Source organism: Anopheles stephensi, chromosome 2 (assembly GCF_013141755.1).
Source record: "Anopheles stephensi strain Indian chromosome 2, UCI_ANSTEP_V1.0, whole genome shotgun sequence".
NCBI classification, from domain to species: Eukaryota; Metazoa; Arthropoda; class Insecta; order Diptera; family Culicidae; genus Anopheles; species Anopheles stephensi.
Genome location: NC_050202.1, coordinates 24,373,745 through 24,387,354, shown reverse-complemented (window position 1 = coordinate 24,387,354; position 13,610 = coordinate 24,373,745). Strand labels below are relative to the sequence as shown.

Genomic DNA, 13,610 nt, shown 5'->3' with positions numbered 1-13,610 from the left:
CTTCTGGCCGGAACTTTCTGTGCTTGAGATATGACAAAGATAGCGGACGCTATCGTGGGAGATGATCAGTTTACTGATAATGTGGATCACCGGGCGCGTTCGACGGTGTACCAGATGTTCGAGGTGAAAGCATACAGAAACGCGATCAACAATGATTCATGGAACGTTTTTGTTACGCGGAAACAAATATAGACAACGTACCGGAATTTTCAAGGGTACCATGTGTGTATACATTGATGACGAGAAGGCTACCACTAAGTCTGATAGATTTATGATCAATCACTCAGCAGACGTTTTAAACGGTTTGGCGCTATATAGCACGAGCTTTTTGACGATCACATCCTGCGGTCGTAAAGCTTTTAAGTTACTATTACTAGAAGATTGACAGCAGTTTTTAAAAATATGTTCTTACTGTGTTGTTCAGTGGCTTTCTTAGCACGTGGCCAGCATACTACTGGTTCAAGGCTAATACCTAGGGGGACGCCCGGCGCCCCAACTGGGGTTTTCACACGCCAAGATCGGTATTCAAATCCCGTCCAAACTGTTCCCTCTTAGTGAGCACTTAGTATCCAACTACGTCATGGTATCAATAAGTCTATTAAGCCAGAAATAGCCGGCCATGACCTTAGAGATCGTCAGGCCAAAAAGAAGGAATCTAAGGACTAAATAATCTTCCCCATCTGTAGATTGAGACTTCTTCTTGGCTTGCTGAAGGTAGAACAGCTCGTCTATAAAATATGACCAGGTCGGCAATCCGTGGCATTCTCTAATCTCTGACAAGTTATTTACTTACTTACTTATCAGGCGCTACAACCGCTTTGTGCGGTCTTGGCCTGCTGCAACAATCCTCGATACCGCTCACGGTTCAGCGCCGTCGTCTGCCAATCCTTTATCCCGGCCGTTCTGGCGGACGAATCAACGCCATCACTCCATCTCAATTTGAGCCTACCACGCCACCCTCTGTCCGTGTGGACGGCCTAAAAGGACTTTACGGGCTGGGTCGTCCGGTGTCATTCTCATGACGTGCCCAGCCCACCGAAGCCTGGCGAGTCTAATGCGCTACACGATAGTGAGATCATCGTTTGCCTCCACCTGACAAGTTATCCTCCACCTAATCCACCCAACTAGCTCACTGTGACGAGCATCTTCTTGGTGGAGCATGAGTCCGGCATTGTCAGCATATGCTCCAACCATGGAATCCTTCCGGGTTTGGCCATCGTGCGGATATCAGCGCCGCCAAACAGCTCAGTCGGCTCGTAGTTCATACTCCTTCTCCACAAACCCTGCTCGCACACACTGCCTAAGAGAGTCTTTAGCTCGAAAATGGCGAGTGTTTTAGCGTTCCCTGTTAGCACAGTCCAAGACAGGAACCACATAAAATTCTCTTAGAATGTGAGAAAGTAGAAATGATTCGTCAATCTTAAATCTTTGTTTGAAGACGCTGTGAAGATACTAACATACTTTCTTCGTCTAAGTCTTCATTTGCACTAAAACCTCAGGAGATGTTGGCCTTCTATTTCAGAGTTTCTTAGTTTGATTTTATTTGTAGCTGGATTGACCGAATGACTTTTTAAGGTCATGTCCGCCATTTCTGGCTTATTTTTACTCATATCCGACTCATTAAGTCTAGAATGATACCACGTAGTTGGATAGTCAGTCCTCACTACGGGGGAACGGTGTGGATGGGATTTGAATCCCGGTCCTGCCGTACCGCCCTCGAGGTTGTTAAAAATACGAATTTGCTCTCTCCCACACACGATCCCTTTTTACTCTGTCAATTGGCTTCTATCCACTGCAATCCCTAAGCTAAAGTTTCCGTCGAGTTATGCCGCTGCTGGAGGAATGGAGAAAAGAAAGGTCACCACAGGCACATCATTGTTGCACTCGGGCATGTTTAGTGATTGTGAAACCAACACAGATATAATAATAAATTTAATTGAATGCTCTTCCCGACCGCGGCGACTAACATAAATCTGTGCTGCCCTTAAGCGAAGCGTAGCGCCAGAAAGATTCGATACGGATGTCGAGATTTGGTGGCTGTGCTTGGGTCTGATGAGCATTAGATGGATCAAACGGGTCGGGTTGCGTAAGCGTTTCGGAAAGAACACAAATACCCTTCTGACCTTTTTCCATTCGCTGATAACGCGTGGGATCGCTCCTCAAGGAAATGCTAATGATGCGTTTGCACCCCCTCATATAAACTCATCCGTAACGGGGTCTAATGAGCACCGAAGGAAACCGTTTCCAAAAATCCTGATTGGATCCTGATTGGTATCGGTTGTAAGAGGACTTGAAGCTCCCAGCAAACAGCTCATCGGGGTCATCTGACATTTAGCACGATCAAGCACGGTGACGAACGTACCGATCTGGCCCGGGCTCGCTTGATTATGAGTGATGAAGCTAACGAAAATCTCGCGTGGAAGGTTAAAGGTGACCGTAAGACTAATATCTTTCCCTCCGACCCCGGCACGGCGCTCTTGTGCGGCTAAGAACGCTAAAAACCATAACTCCCCCCCTAATAGACGATGGACGGCCAATGAATATCTCATTATGACCATATCCTGCTGCCCGTGTCGTAGCGCGAGCCCGTGTCGTAGGTGGTGAGCGTTTGGCGTACTTTCGCAATGGTCACCAACCAACCAAACGGCGCTGTGGCTTAGATAACTCGCGACCCGCGGCAGGCTTCGAGTCCGACTGCAGCTTCCCACATAAATCTTTGCCAGCGCAAGCAAGCACCACACAAACTGGGCAGAAGAGTGCCGGTGCTTGGTGTTGTCGTCGCCGGTGGCCCACCACCAACACCAGCACCGATCGAAGTGAAGCGCGTTCGATTGGACCTGTGGCAACACGAGGAAAGCATCTCATTGGATCGTAAGAAGAAAAAACATGAAATTAAACACAAAAATGCACACCTCGAAGCAGAAGTCGGGTATGTCGGAGAGCAGTAAGTCCGGGCGAAAAGACGAAAAGTATCATTAGGCATTCATTACAGAAATACCGAAGCTCGTTTTCGGTGTGTACCTCCCGCCGTACACCGGCGTTAGGAGCTCAAACCGGGGACCTCACCGCGCACTAGGTTAAGGTGCCGCCGCAAGGCATACACCAACGTCGTTTTGCGAAGAATTCTTCACCGGCTCCCCCCCCCCCCCCCACCAAACGGCGGTGCGGTTACGGTATGTACGAAGATGTCCGACATGCAGCAAGAAGGGTTCAGATTACACCTCCAAGATGGAGAAGGTGAAGGGCTAGAAGGTCCACGAGAAGCGGAACCGCAAGACCACTGGCAGTTGGGAAATTCTTGTACAGCTTCTTCCACCGGGTACCCCTTCGTACCGAGGGCAATTATTTTGATAGCAATCCAAACGGACTTGTGCGCGAACAGTTTAAAGATTCTGTCGAGGTATTTATGTATGCCCGCTGGCATCCGTTGAATGTGGCGGCATGGCGGCGAGACATTTATTCTGGCACGTTTGCGACGAGATTGTTGGGGTGTAGTGGCGTACGCGTATTCAATCTTACCCGGAGGAGTACGACGATTCCTTTTTTTATTGCAAGCAAAAAGTGTGAGCAATATCAAAATAATAAACTAGAAACCTGTATCCGTGTCCTTGCCTTACTTGCGGCTAAAATATTGTCCAAGGATCAACGGATTAATTGTTTGTTGCAGTGGATAGTTGATCTCGTTTCCAAAAAAGGATCCAAGCTGGTCGAAAGTTGTCCAAGCGAAGAACGATAAGCCGGTATGGAACGCGGACTGTTCCAAGGAGCCCGGGGAAGTGTTTATACCGGAGATCATGCCCAGCCCAAACTGGAACGTACTTAAAGCAGAGTGACTTGCTCGTAAATTTGCGCTCATTACACTAAGTAACCTCGGTAACCTGATCAGGCTCTTTACGTAAGCTCTCTCGAATGCGAAACGAAAGCTTCAAAGGGATCTATCAAATCCAATAGAGAAAATCCTCACAAAACTCTTTATAAAACACCCTTTATTTACCTTGCCTTTTTGCCTTTCGTTTATCATCACGCATCAACTGCTTCATTTAAGATATCCACTTCCATCTTCTCAACCTTCTCCAACGTCAGTCCATTAACACCACTTTTCACCGATCGCAGGGATGTTGTAATAGCACGCGAAAGCTACTGCATGTGTGTGTGTGTGTGTGTGTGTCTGTACGAGCGTGTAATGGGCCGCTAATCTTCTGCCAGCGCATTTCCAGAAGCGGTAGCGGCAGACCGCCTAAACCCGTTGATTGTAGACTAACGATCAGGGGCGGCAATGAATTATCTCATTAAGTTGATGAGCTTTTGGGCGGTCGTGCCTTCCTTCTTTGCTCGTGTTATCTATTTTGTCGGGTGCGGATGATGGTGATGATGATAGTGCTAGTTAATTTATTAATTTAGATTTTTTTTTTCTTTAAAATAAATATTTGCCACCTTCTTTAATCGAATTGAAAAAAGCTTATTTGATCATTTGAAACACTAACTACAATCAAAAGTATTCCTGGCAAAAGATCGCTCATCAAATAGAAAATTTAATTAACTACACTCAATAAAAAAAACTATTAAGACTAAAATAATAGTTAAACGGCTTCCAGTAAATTAGAGCAAATCAGCTTAGCTCAGTAGTAACTTTCAGCTTAAAAGCTCTATCCAAAGCTCGCCGCAATGCTTTGCCTCTGAAAGCTTCCACCTTCCGAACAAAGGGAACCTTACAAATGTTGCAGAGGGCTGGGTTCTTGGGAGGGGTTTGTTTTCAAAAGCTCGCACTGCATATTTCCCCTTCCTTTATGTCTTTTGTCCTTTATTCTAGACGAAAAAACTTATTTCCTACCAACTCTTATAATAAGACCATATAAAACTGGACTCATATAATAGAATAAATTTTTACTATCTGCTCTAGAGCGTTTTATCCCTCGATTGCTACCTTATCCATCCTGCTTTTACTGTATGAATAAAAAAACAAATAAATAATACCCTCCCTCCGAAGACGGGAGTTAAATCGACCCTTCGGTACACGGCTGTTGCACGAGCAAGTGTGTGCAACAGGTGAAATGCACCGGCACGCGCTCAAGTCTCAACAAGGGAACAACCCTTAAAACCGTCAGTAAAAGAAAAAAGGGAGGAGGAGAAACAACAGACTAGAGCCGCCATCGAAATGGAATGTCCGCTCGAAGGGAGGACGATGACGGCGAAACCGACGTTAAATACCGTTGATCATAAACGTTGGTAATTTATGCAGTCGACGACGAAGTCGCTTGTGCTGCGGGAACAAGCGCAAGGATAATAACGACACTCGGGACACGGCCCGTTACTATGACCAGGCACAACATATGACTCGCGCGGGAAGCGAATGTCCTGAAGCCGCCGGGCCGGTCAGGACTTCTCCTAATGAGTGTGCGTACGTTGCACTTTCGACCCTCTTTCTTCGGTTCTCATCGCACCGGACAAAGTTAGTTCCGGGTGGAAGTCGATGCACAACATCCCTTCGGACGGTCGGGCGCAATAAACCTCCTTCCGGAAAGCCTGTAACCGTACAGGGAATGTCTCAACTTAAAGCAACCAAAAAAACCTACCATACCAGCAGCTGTTTTGTTGGGGAGATAGAACCCGAAGGTACTATGTAGGACAAGCCCGCTATCGCGAGACCAAAGAACACACAAACGACAGCGCGGCGATAATGATGATTGTCGTATCGCATGTGAGTGCGTGTATCTGTCCTATGTAATGTCCTTTTTTTTTGTTGGAGTCCTTCGCTCTAGCGGTGCGCCTAGGTCGAAGGGATCGTCAATTAAAGGATTCGCTTCTGGTGAGGCTTTCCTTTCAGGACGAACAGCATTGTCCCGGGCCTTTCACCTGCTGCTACCGCCTGCGCCACCGATGACCTGCTGCTGCGAGGTCAAACTAATAACGCCGGGAAATAGTTTATACGCTTGGCTAGACGAAGCGTTACCATTTCGGTGGAGGACTTACGGTAGGGAAAAGTATTGTAATATATGAAGGCAAATAAATTTTGATGTGCGGAGACTTTCTGGTTCTCAGATCCTCCTGCTGAGTCCAAACGACCTTTGAAGGAATGAAGGTCAAAATTTAATATTAATCGAAAATGTACTAAAATCCCTCTAGGTGGATCGACTGTTTTCTTCCATTTCACACTCATCCTTCTCAAACCCTCATCGTCGAGCAAGTGTTGACGATGCGTGTGTCTACCATCCGCCCCAGTGCGGTTGGAAAACTCTCCTCCTGTTGCTTTTCGATTCTTTCCTCTCTTTTTCGCCTTGCCTCCTCCATCCGACTTGCGACAGAACCTTACAAATGTGTGCCAACGAGTGTGTTGAGGTTCAGCGTTGAATTTGAATTCAGTTTTCCGCCACGCGTGACCGCACGCTATGTACACCGACAGGCAGAGAACCGGAACCAAATCTTTTTTGTTGCTGTTGTACCCCCTTCATTCATAGTGGAGGCCACGGTCCAGTCATTCCACCCACCGAAAAGAAGAGCACACACCCTTTATTCAACGCAAAGCCCAGACCCCAACGGTGAACCATGGCAGTGAAACTGTCGTTGCGCTTCGATTCACGAACCAAGCAAACCGACCATATCGGCTGGTTGTCGCATCGGCTGTAAAGAGCAAACAAGGCTTGACAAGCGACTGTGCCCGGCTCGGCTGGATTTGGTTTGCAAACAATTGAAAAGCGTTTTTCCCACCCGGCCAAAAAGTGCTATCAGCTACGTAGCGCAGCGATCCATGAAGGCCAGTGTCATTAGGCTGCTTTTTTTTTTGGTGTTGAGCTGTTCAAAGTTAAAAATGGTACATTCTCTATTGTCTAGAATCAAAACACGAGCATCATGTTCCGAATTCTTTCAATTTACATTTCCTGCTATTAGTTCTAAGAAGTTTAGTTTTTTTTTGTATAGATCGTATAAAGTGACTGTTACAGCAAATTATTTTAGAATTAAAATTAAAGGGAAATTTTTGCTTTTTTAAATCAAGAATAATGATATTTTTTTATTTTCCTCGATTGTTTGACGCATTTTACCTTTTCGTAATTTGTTTAATATGTTTTTTTGCCAAAAAGAAATTAAATGGCTTCATTATAGCGCTTTCAGTCCTCAAGAGTGTCATTAAATCATTAAAACAATGAGCAATTTTAACAATGAAAGCAATCTGCGCATTGAGAGTCATATTATTGTTGTATCTAGATAGACACACATTTTTATAGACACCTTTCAATCACTTGTTTTAAGCCCTTAAAAACTAGAGCCTGCTAGAGAGCATTTTATTACTTTGAAATCAGTTTAACATCTTTGTTCTAAAAACTATGTAGAGTTCATTTAATTACTGAGTGAACAAAATCAAGAAAAATTTTTGAGCCTGATTTTATGAAAACTCTAGTTTAAGCATTAAATTTACTAAACTTTATTAAGAACATTTCCGCATAAGGGACGGGCCGATCTTGTTGAACGAAAAAATCAAGAGCTTATGTTACGACACCAACAACTATCACAATTTTGTCGATATTAAAGAATCTAGTGTTGAACATTCGATTTTGTTTGAAAAACCTCAAATTCTATTCATTGTTTCTTCATTGGCTCTCACATGAGAATTTAAAAATCTTTTCACTCTAATTAACACTTCTTGAATTTAATTACAGCATTTCGTTAGTTTTCATTATGTATTACACCACTTTTGTTATCACTTCCCTTGCAAACACTAACAGCTTTTTAGTAACCGTTTTTTAAATTAATTTTTCGGATTGATTTTTGTTTTTTTTATGGTTTGTTTGTTCAATTGTACCCTTTCACCGAGGAAATTTAATTCACTGTTGGGAAAGGTTTATAAAAAATTGGTATGTAATTTTTGTTCCATTGTTCTATTCGATCGGCCGCACGAGCAGCCGATCGAAATCGAAAGGAATGATCTTACATTTTGTCTATTGCAACCGGTCGCAGCCGAACGCCGGTAGCTCTTGTACACCCGAGCGACGCGTTCTGCTAGCGTTAGCTAAGCGTGTTGATCCCCCACCACTTGACGGGGGTTTTCTTTTTCTTGTGCAACGGTTTACACGCACCCCTCTCGTTTCCGTCCGTTGATCGCGCAACGGAGCGAGAAGTTAGTAGGTTTTTTTTTTGTGTGGGTAGCGGTGGAAAGAGTCCAACAGTTGGAAAAGTGCTTGCTGACGATGATCGCGATCCATTTTCATTGTAGTCCGAGCGTGCGACACCGTGTCTGCCGGGTTTTGGCTGTGTGCTTGATGAGGGGACAGGTTGATAGCACATAAGAACCTGTCGTTACAAACGCCCGCCAAGTGATCGGGAGAAAGTGTAAGCACAAAGGGTCGTTCAATGTTCACCCTCTAAGTTGGGGTGATCGTTTGAGGAGGGTGCCCGGTTTTTACCCTTTTTCCCGCATGGCTCAGAAGGAACAGAAGGCCAGTAACGAATATACGCGTTGGCTTGGTGTCCTGCAGGAGAATATCCTGGCGCAGGATCCGTTTTTCCCCCACCGTATGGTACCATGTTCGTGTTATCGACCTTGCCGATCAGTTCGTTTGAAGGTAACAGGCGGGTGAATAAATAGCAAGGGAAAAAATGGGAGTATTCGATGGGAAGTTAGATTAATTCCGGTGGACGAGGAATTGCACTAAAACACATTCAACCGAACGTTGTATTGTTGGACGACTTCAACTTGTAGTGAGTACAGTATAAAAATGAGAAAGAATTGCACGAATCCGACGTAAATTCTACTGCATGCAAAACTGTCTTATTAAGCTTCCTTTTCTAGGTGCATGGAGTCACGGATTTGTCTATAGCCATCTTAGTCTAACCTATCAAACATATCCATATACTTCCACTTGATGATATTTGATTCTAATCTAGATCTATATCTTCAATTATAGCAAACTTTAGGGTATATTCTTTATGGCTGAACGATCTGCTAGATCATAACGGTCATATAAAGGCTCACAACGGTTATCTACACCAGCCAGTCTCGACAGTTGTTGCTAGCCGGCGGGAAAGGCATTGTCAGGAAAGGATAGAAGAGGACAAGATAGGATTTGATACAGATCCTTCCATTATATAGACTCCTAGGAATAAGAATAATCATGCTATACTTATATACAAAATAGTTCTAATAATTTCTCATCTTTGGCACTTCTAGATCTGGAAGACTTGTTCTACCATTTCTGGTAAGATAGACCTGTTATTTTCATGTAGTTGTAAAGCCAATCCTGTGTCCAGTACTATTTAAATTCTTAATGCATCAAGAAGTATAAAACATATAATTAAACAGTAATATAGCCATTAAAGCAACTTTAACTTCATAGTTCCAAATTCTGCGCCCTAGGAGCGCCCTATGCATCAATACGGCTAGGCCGTTACTGCTGAGCAAAAAACCGCGTCCTATGCATATGACGCAGGTCCACGGAGTTTAACTGAAGAAAAAAAAAAACCCCCCGACAACAATCGTACTTATGCACATGTTTCTTCCGTGTATAATAGCACTTTTTTCCTTCTGAAGTAGTCCATGCGCCATGACTACCTATCCAGGGGACCAGACTATGTGCAGTCCTATTCAATTGTTTACAAATTATAGCGTCCCCCGGTTGGGCCAACAGGTGCAAAGAAAAGAACGAAAAAAAAGGCATTTTTAAGCCACAGCCTATATGTATACCGCCGCTAATCGACCTAGGCGACCGCGCGACCCAAGCACAAAGTGTCCTCCCATTATCCCAAAACGCAAGGTTAATAAATTGTGCGACCGAAAGCGCACCGAACGATCGCGGCACTGCGAGGCGTTTGCAAAAGGCGCCTTCCAAGGCACGTGCTACCAAAAAAGCTTGCGCTTTTTGCAGGCAGCCGCTCCCAAGCATCGTTTATCATCGATGGGACACCAAACGCGAGGCGACACAATAGCGGCACGAGCTTTGCATATTTCTGGAACGGAAAGCAGTACAAATAAAGACAGTGCCTGGGCGGAACAATAGAACCCTCGGTGCCCGTCCGCTCGGAACATGTGTTTTTGCGCGTGAAAGAAAGCCGCCGTGCGTACAAGGATTTAAAGTACGATCGTGTGCCTCGGTCGGCTGCAGCACCATGGTCATCTGTTGCACTTGCTCCACCTGCGTGGTGAAGGAAGGAAGCGGAGAAGGAAGGGTGAGATTCATTCATAACTTCGGTTCGAATCGTGCGAGTATAATCTCTGCCCTACACACCCGTAAAGGTGGTGCGAAGAAACACGATACCGAAGGAACTCCTCCAAAAAGGAATGGAAGAAACGATGCACACACACACACACAAAAGGAACATTAAAGGCGATCGGCTTCCCTGCCTTCCATTCTTGCTTCACAAGGTATCGATTACGTTGGGACAGAATTTTTCGCGGTTTTCCTTTCGCAGCGAACGAAGTCGCACTTTCCCAGTCCCATAGAATTTGTGAACTTCAGTGAGCCCTCACACGCCTTCGCCACACCATGGCCGTGGCGCTTCCCCGACACACCGTCAGGTGCAGCAGGATGTTACGGTAGGTTAGCGTCACCTGTATCGTCTGTACGAAGCGAGCTTCAAAAGGGAAACTGGAAAGGGACCAAAACAAAAACGGTGAACTTACCATGGCCGGTACAGCTTGCACGTAAGAAGCGCCGAATGAAGCAGACATTCCGAGTCGGAAACGTAACAGAAGCACACACGCACAAAAAAAGCCAACCGGGCATCTGCACCGGCATCTTAAGCGGATCATAGTCAACGCGCTGACAAACCGCAGAATCCAATCGATTATGAATGCAGATCGAAAGACCTGGTGCTGTTTCCGTCGCATTAACGCTCCAAACACCTTCACGCGGTCGGTGGCTGTCCCCATGGTGCTCCGCACCTCCGTCCCTTTCCCAGAGTGACAACTTATTTTAGCCGACCGATCCGCAATGTCCGGAGTCATCAATGAGGGAGTTGCCGCTCCGACGGCGACGGATGGGAAAAAAACCCTCGACCGTCAGCTCTGAACAATCGTAGCCCACCACCGCAGAACAGGAAGCCAGACCGAACCGAAACCCAGTGGGAAACGCAAATTTGCCCTTGTTTTCCCAGGTGCCGGTGGTTCTCGGCGGGGGGTTCAGACGGTAAAGCGGACCGGGCGAGAACCCACAGAAGGAAAAACGGGCGAAACCAAAAACACCACCGACCGCAGCCAATTGCATCGATGTGGAGTCGTACTCTGTTCCGTTCCTGGCCGGGGGGAGAGGCTTCGAGAGTTTCAATTAAATAACGACTCCCGGTCACTTGCAAACTCTCCATCAACTCGCTGCTAGATGTGTGGGGGGGATTTAACCTTCCCCATTGCGAGTGAAGCAGGTGCAATACTTTTAATGGGCTGAGGAGAACGCCTAACGAGATTCGATTTGGCATCCGTTGTGGCTACGGCTACGATTGAATGGAGTTTTTCGCTTCCTGCACAGACCACAGGCCCTTTCTAAACCCCTGAATGCCTTCTAATCTTGGCCACCTGCATGGCACATTACGATTGATGGATTGATTTCTTAACCACAAATCGACGTACGAATTCCTCATAAGACACACTTCATGTTAATTAAGGAAGGAATTCTAATTCTTGCTCCAAATTCTTGCTCCATTCTCAGCTTTTCCTTTCCTCTTTTTTTGGTGTCTTTCAGATGCGGCGACGATCCAGAATGAAGGTTCTAAAGATACTGCAGTCCTTTTCGCAAGGTAAGTGTACTTCAAGGGGAAATAGTTCTGGCAGGCCTAACCACGCTAACGTGTGTTCTCTTCTCCACAGGGACGTTCATTGCGTTTTTGCTGCTTTTCTTCGGCGTGGATTGTATGGGTGAACCCGGGGTATGTGTGTTGCTTTGGAGATACATTTGCTCATTTTTGGTTTGTTTTACTAATTATCTACCTTCCTCTTCAATCCCACGCTCCAGTACCTTGACTTTGATAATCTTCCGGAGACAAATTTCACCTGCGCCGGCAAAGTGATCGGTGGCTACTATGCCGATCTGGAGGCATCCTGCCAGATGTTCCACGTGTGCACGATCGGCCAAGGGGACGAACCGATGGACATTAAGTTTCTCTGCCTGAACGGGACGGTATTCGATCAGGAAACGCGTGTGTGCGAGCGCGTGGACGAGGTTGATTGTTCCAAGTCGGAAAAGTTCTACTACCTAAACTTGGAGCTTTATGGCAACACGATCATTCCTTCGCCGGACGGTAAACACTTGCACCTGTGCTAGAGGAAGAGGAAAAGAGACGCTCATTTCTATTCCTGCTCTTTACAGATGGCAGCTCAGAAGAAGAAGGTAGTGAAGGAGTGTCTTCAACAACCAGTACGACATCCACGACTACTACCACGACGACCACTACGACTCCGAAACCTCCCGCCACTACGACCCCATCGAGACGGTTCGTATTTAACAACGGTAACAAGGGCTTCACACAGCCCATCTCATCCTCAACGATCGCGACCCCAATGCACGCGTTCTCGAGCACTTCTCGCAAGCCACCATCCGAGGAGGAAGACTACGAGTACGAGGATGAGGAGTACACGGACGAAAAGACGGCCGATCAGGACTCGGTCGTAGTCCCAGCGCTGGAGGAAGGTGGCAACTTTTCGCCCCAGCAATTTACACTCCAGCAGCAGCAGCAGCAGCAGCAGGGCAATCAACCAAAAACGGAACCACCGACGAAAGCCGGTGGAGGCGTGAAGCCAGCCGTATCGTTCCAGCAGCAACACTTCCAGAATGGTGGTACGCTAGCTGTAACGAACTCGCACGTCACTGTGACCACCCATACCACAGGCGCTGCTAGTGGCGGACCAACTGGTAGTGGTAGTACTGGTGGCGCAACACCACCCGCCGGAGGTACGAAGTCCAAATCTCAACCATCACAGCCACCGCTCACGCACAAACAGAAGCAGCAGCTGGAGCACCAGCGTCGTCAGCAGCAGGAACAGTTGCTCCAACAGCAAGCCATCACCAAGCAGCACGAGGAGCTGCAGAAACGTCAACAGGAAGCGGCCGTCAAGCAGCAACAGAAAGCGCTCCAGCAGCAGCAGAAGCAGGTTCAGCAGCATGAAGCCGAAATCAAAAACCATCAGGCACTGCTACTACTCCACACGCAGAAGATCAATCGCCAGCAGCAGAAGCAACAGAATGGACCTCAGTCTGCGGCTCTAACGCCTACCCAGCGCTCACCGTTCCCTACCGGAACAGGAGCAAGTGGATTCGGTTCCAGTCAGCAACAGCAGCAACAGCAGCAGCAGCAGCAACAACAGCAAACACAAGCACCAAAGAGAATACCGCTGCTAGCCTCGTCGGCGCCTCTAGTATTGCCTTCGCCTGCCTCCCCACTGACACCGTTCCGCTTGAGGGCTCAGGGTTTCAAGCTACCGCAATCGGTCGCTCCTCAAATGTCACCCCAACAGCGGCAGGATATATTGCGCCAACAGCAGCAGCAGCAGCTACAGCAACAGCAGCAGCAGCAACAACAGCAACATCACCATCATCATCACCAGCAGGAGGAACGCTTCGAAGGCTACCGAAGACAACCACCGCCTCAGGTGAGTTTTGACAACGCTTAATCGCACCCTTCGCTCTTGCACC

General features: G+C 46.7%; 1 protein-coding gene across 9 annotated transcripts in view; it reads left to right on the top strand.

Annotated features, from left to right (window-relative positions):
• Positions 1–13,610, top strand: part of LOC118504750 (transcription factor SPT20 homolog) — an 83,890-nt gene that overhangs the window by 68,367 nt on the left and 1,913 nt on the right. For 8 of the 9 annotated variants that reach the window (XM_036039664.1, XM_036039657.1, XM_036039665.1 and 5 more), the window contains 4 exons: positions 11,664–11,718; positions 11,789–11,847; positions 11,934–12,219; positions 12,288–13,567. In XM_036039664.1, the coding sequence (XP_035895557.1) occupies positions 11,664–11,718; positions 11,789–11,847; positions 11,934–12,219; positions 12,288–13,567 (1,680 nt within the window). Of the gene's footprint in view, positions 1–11,663; positions 11,719–11,763; positions 11,848–11,933; positions 12,220–12,287; positions 13,568–13,610 lie in introns of those variants that run through there. The other variant, XM_036039666.1, reaches the window with a different exon arrangement.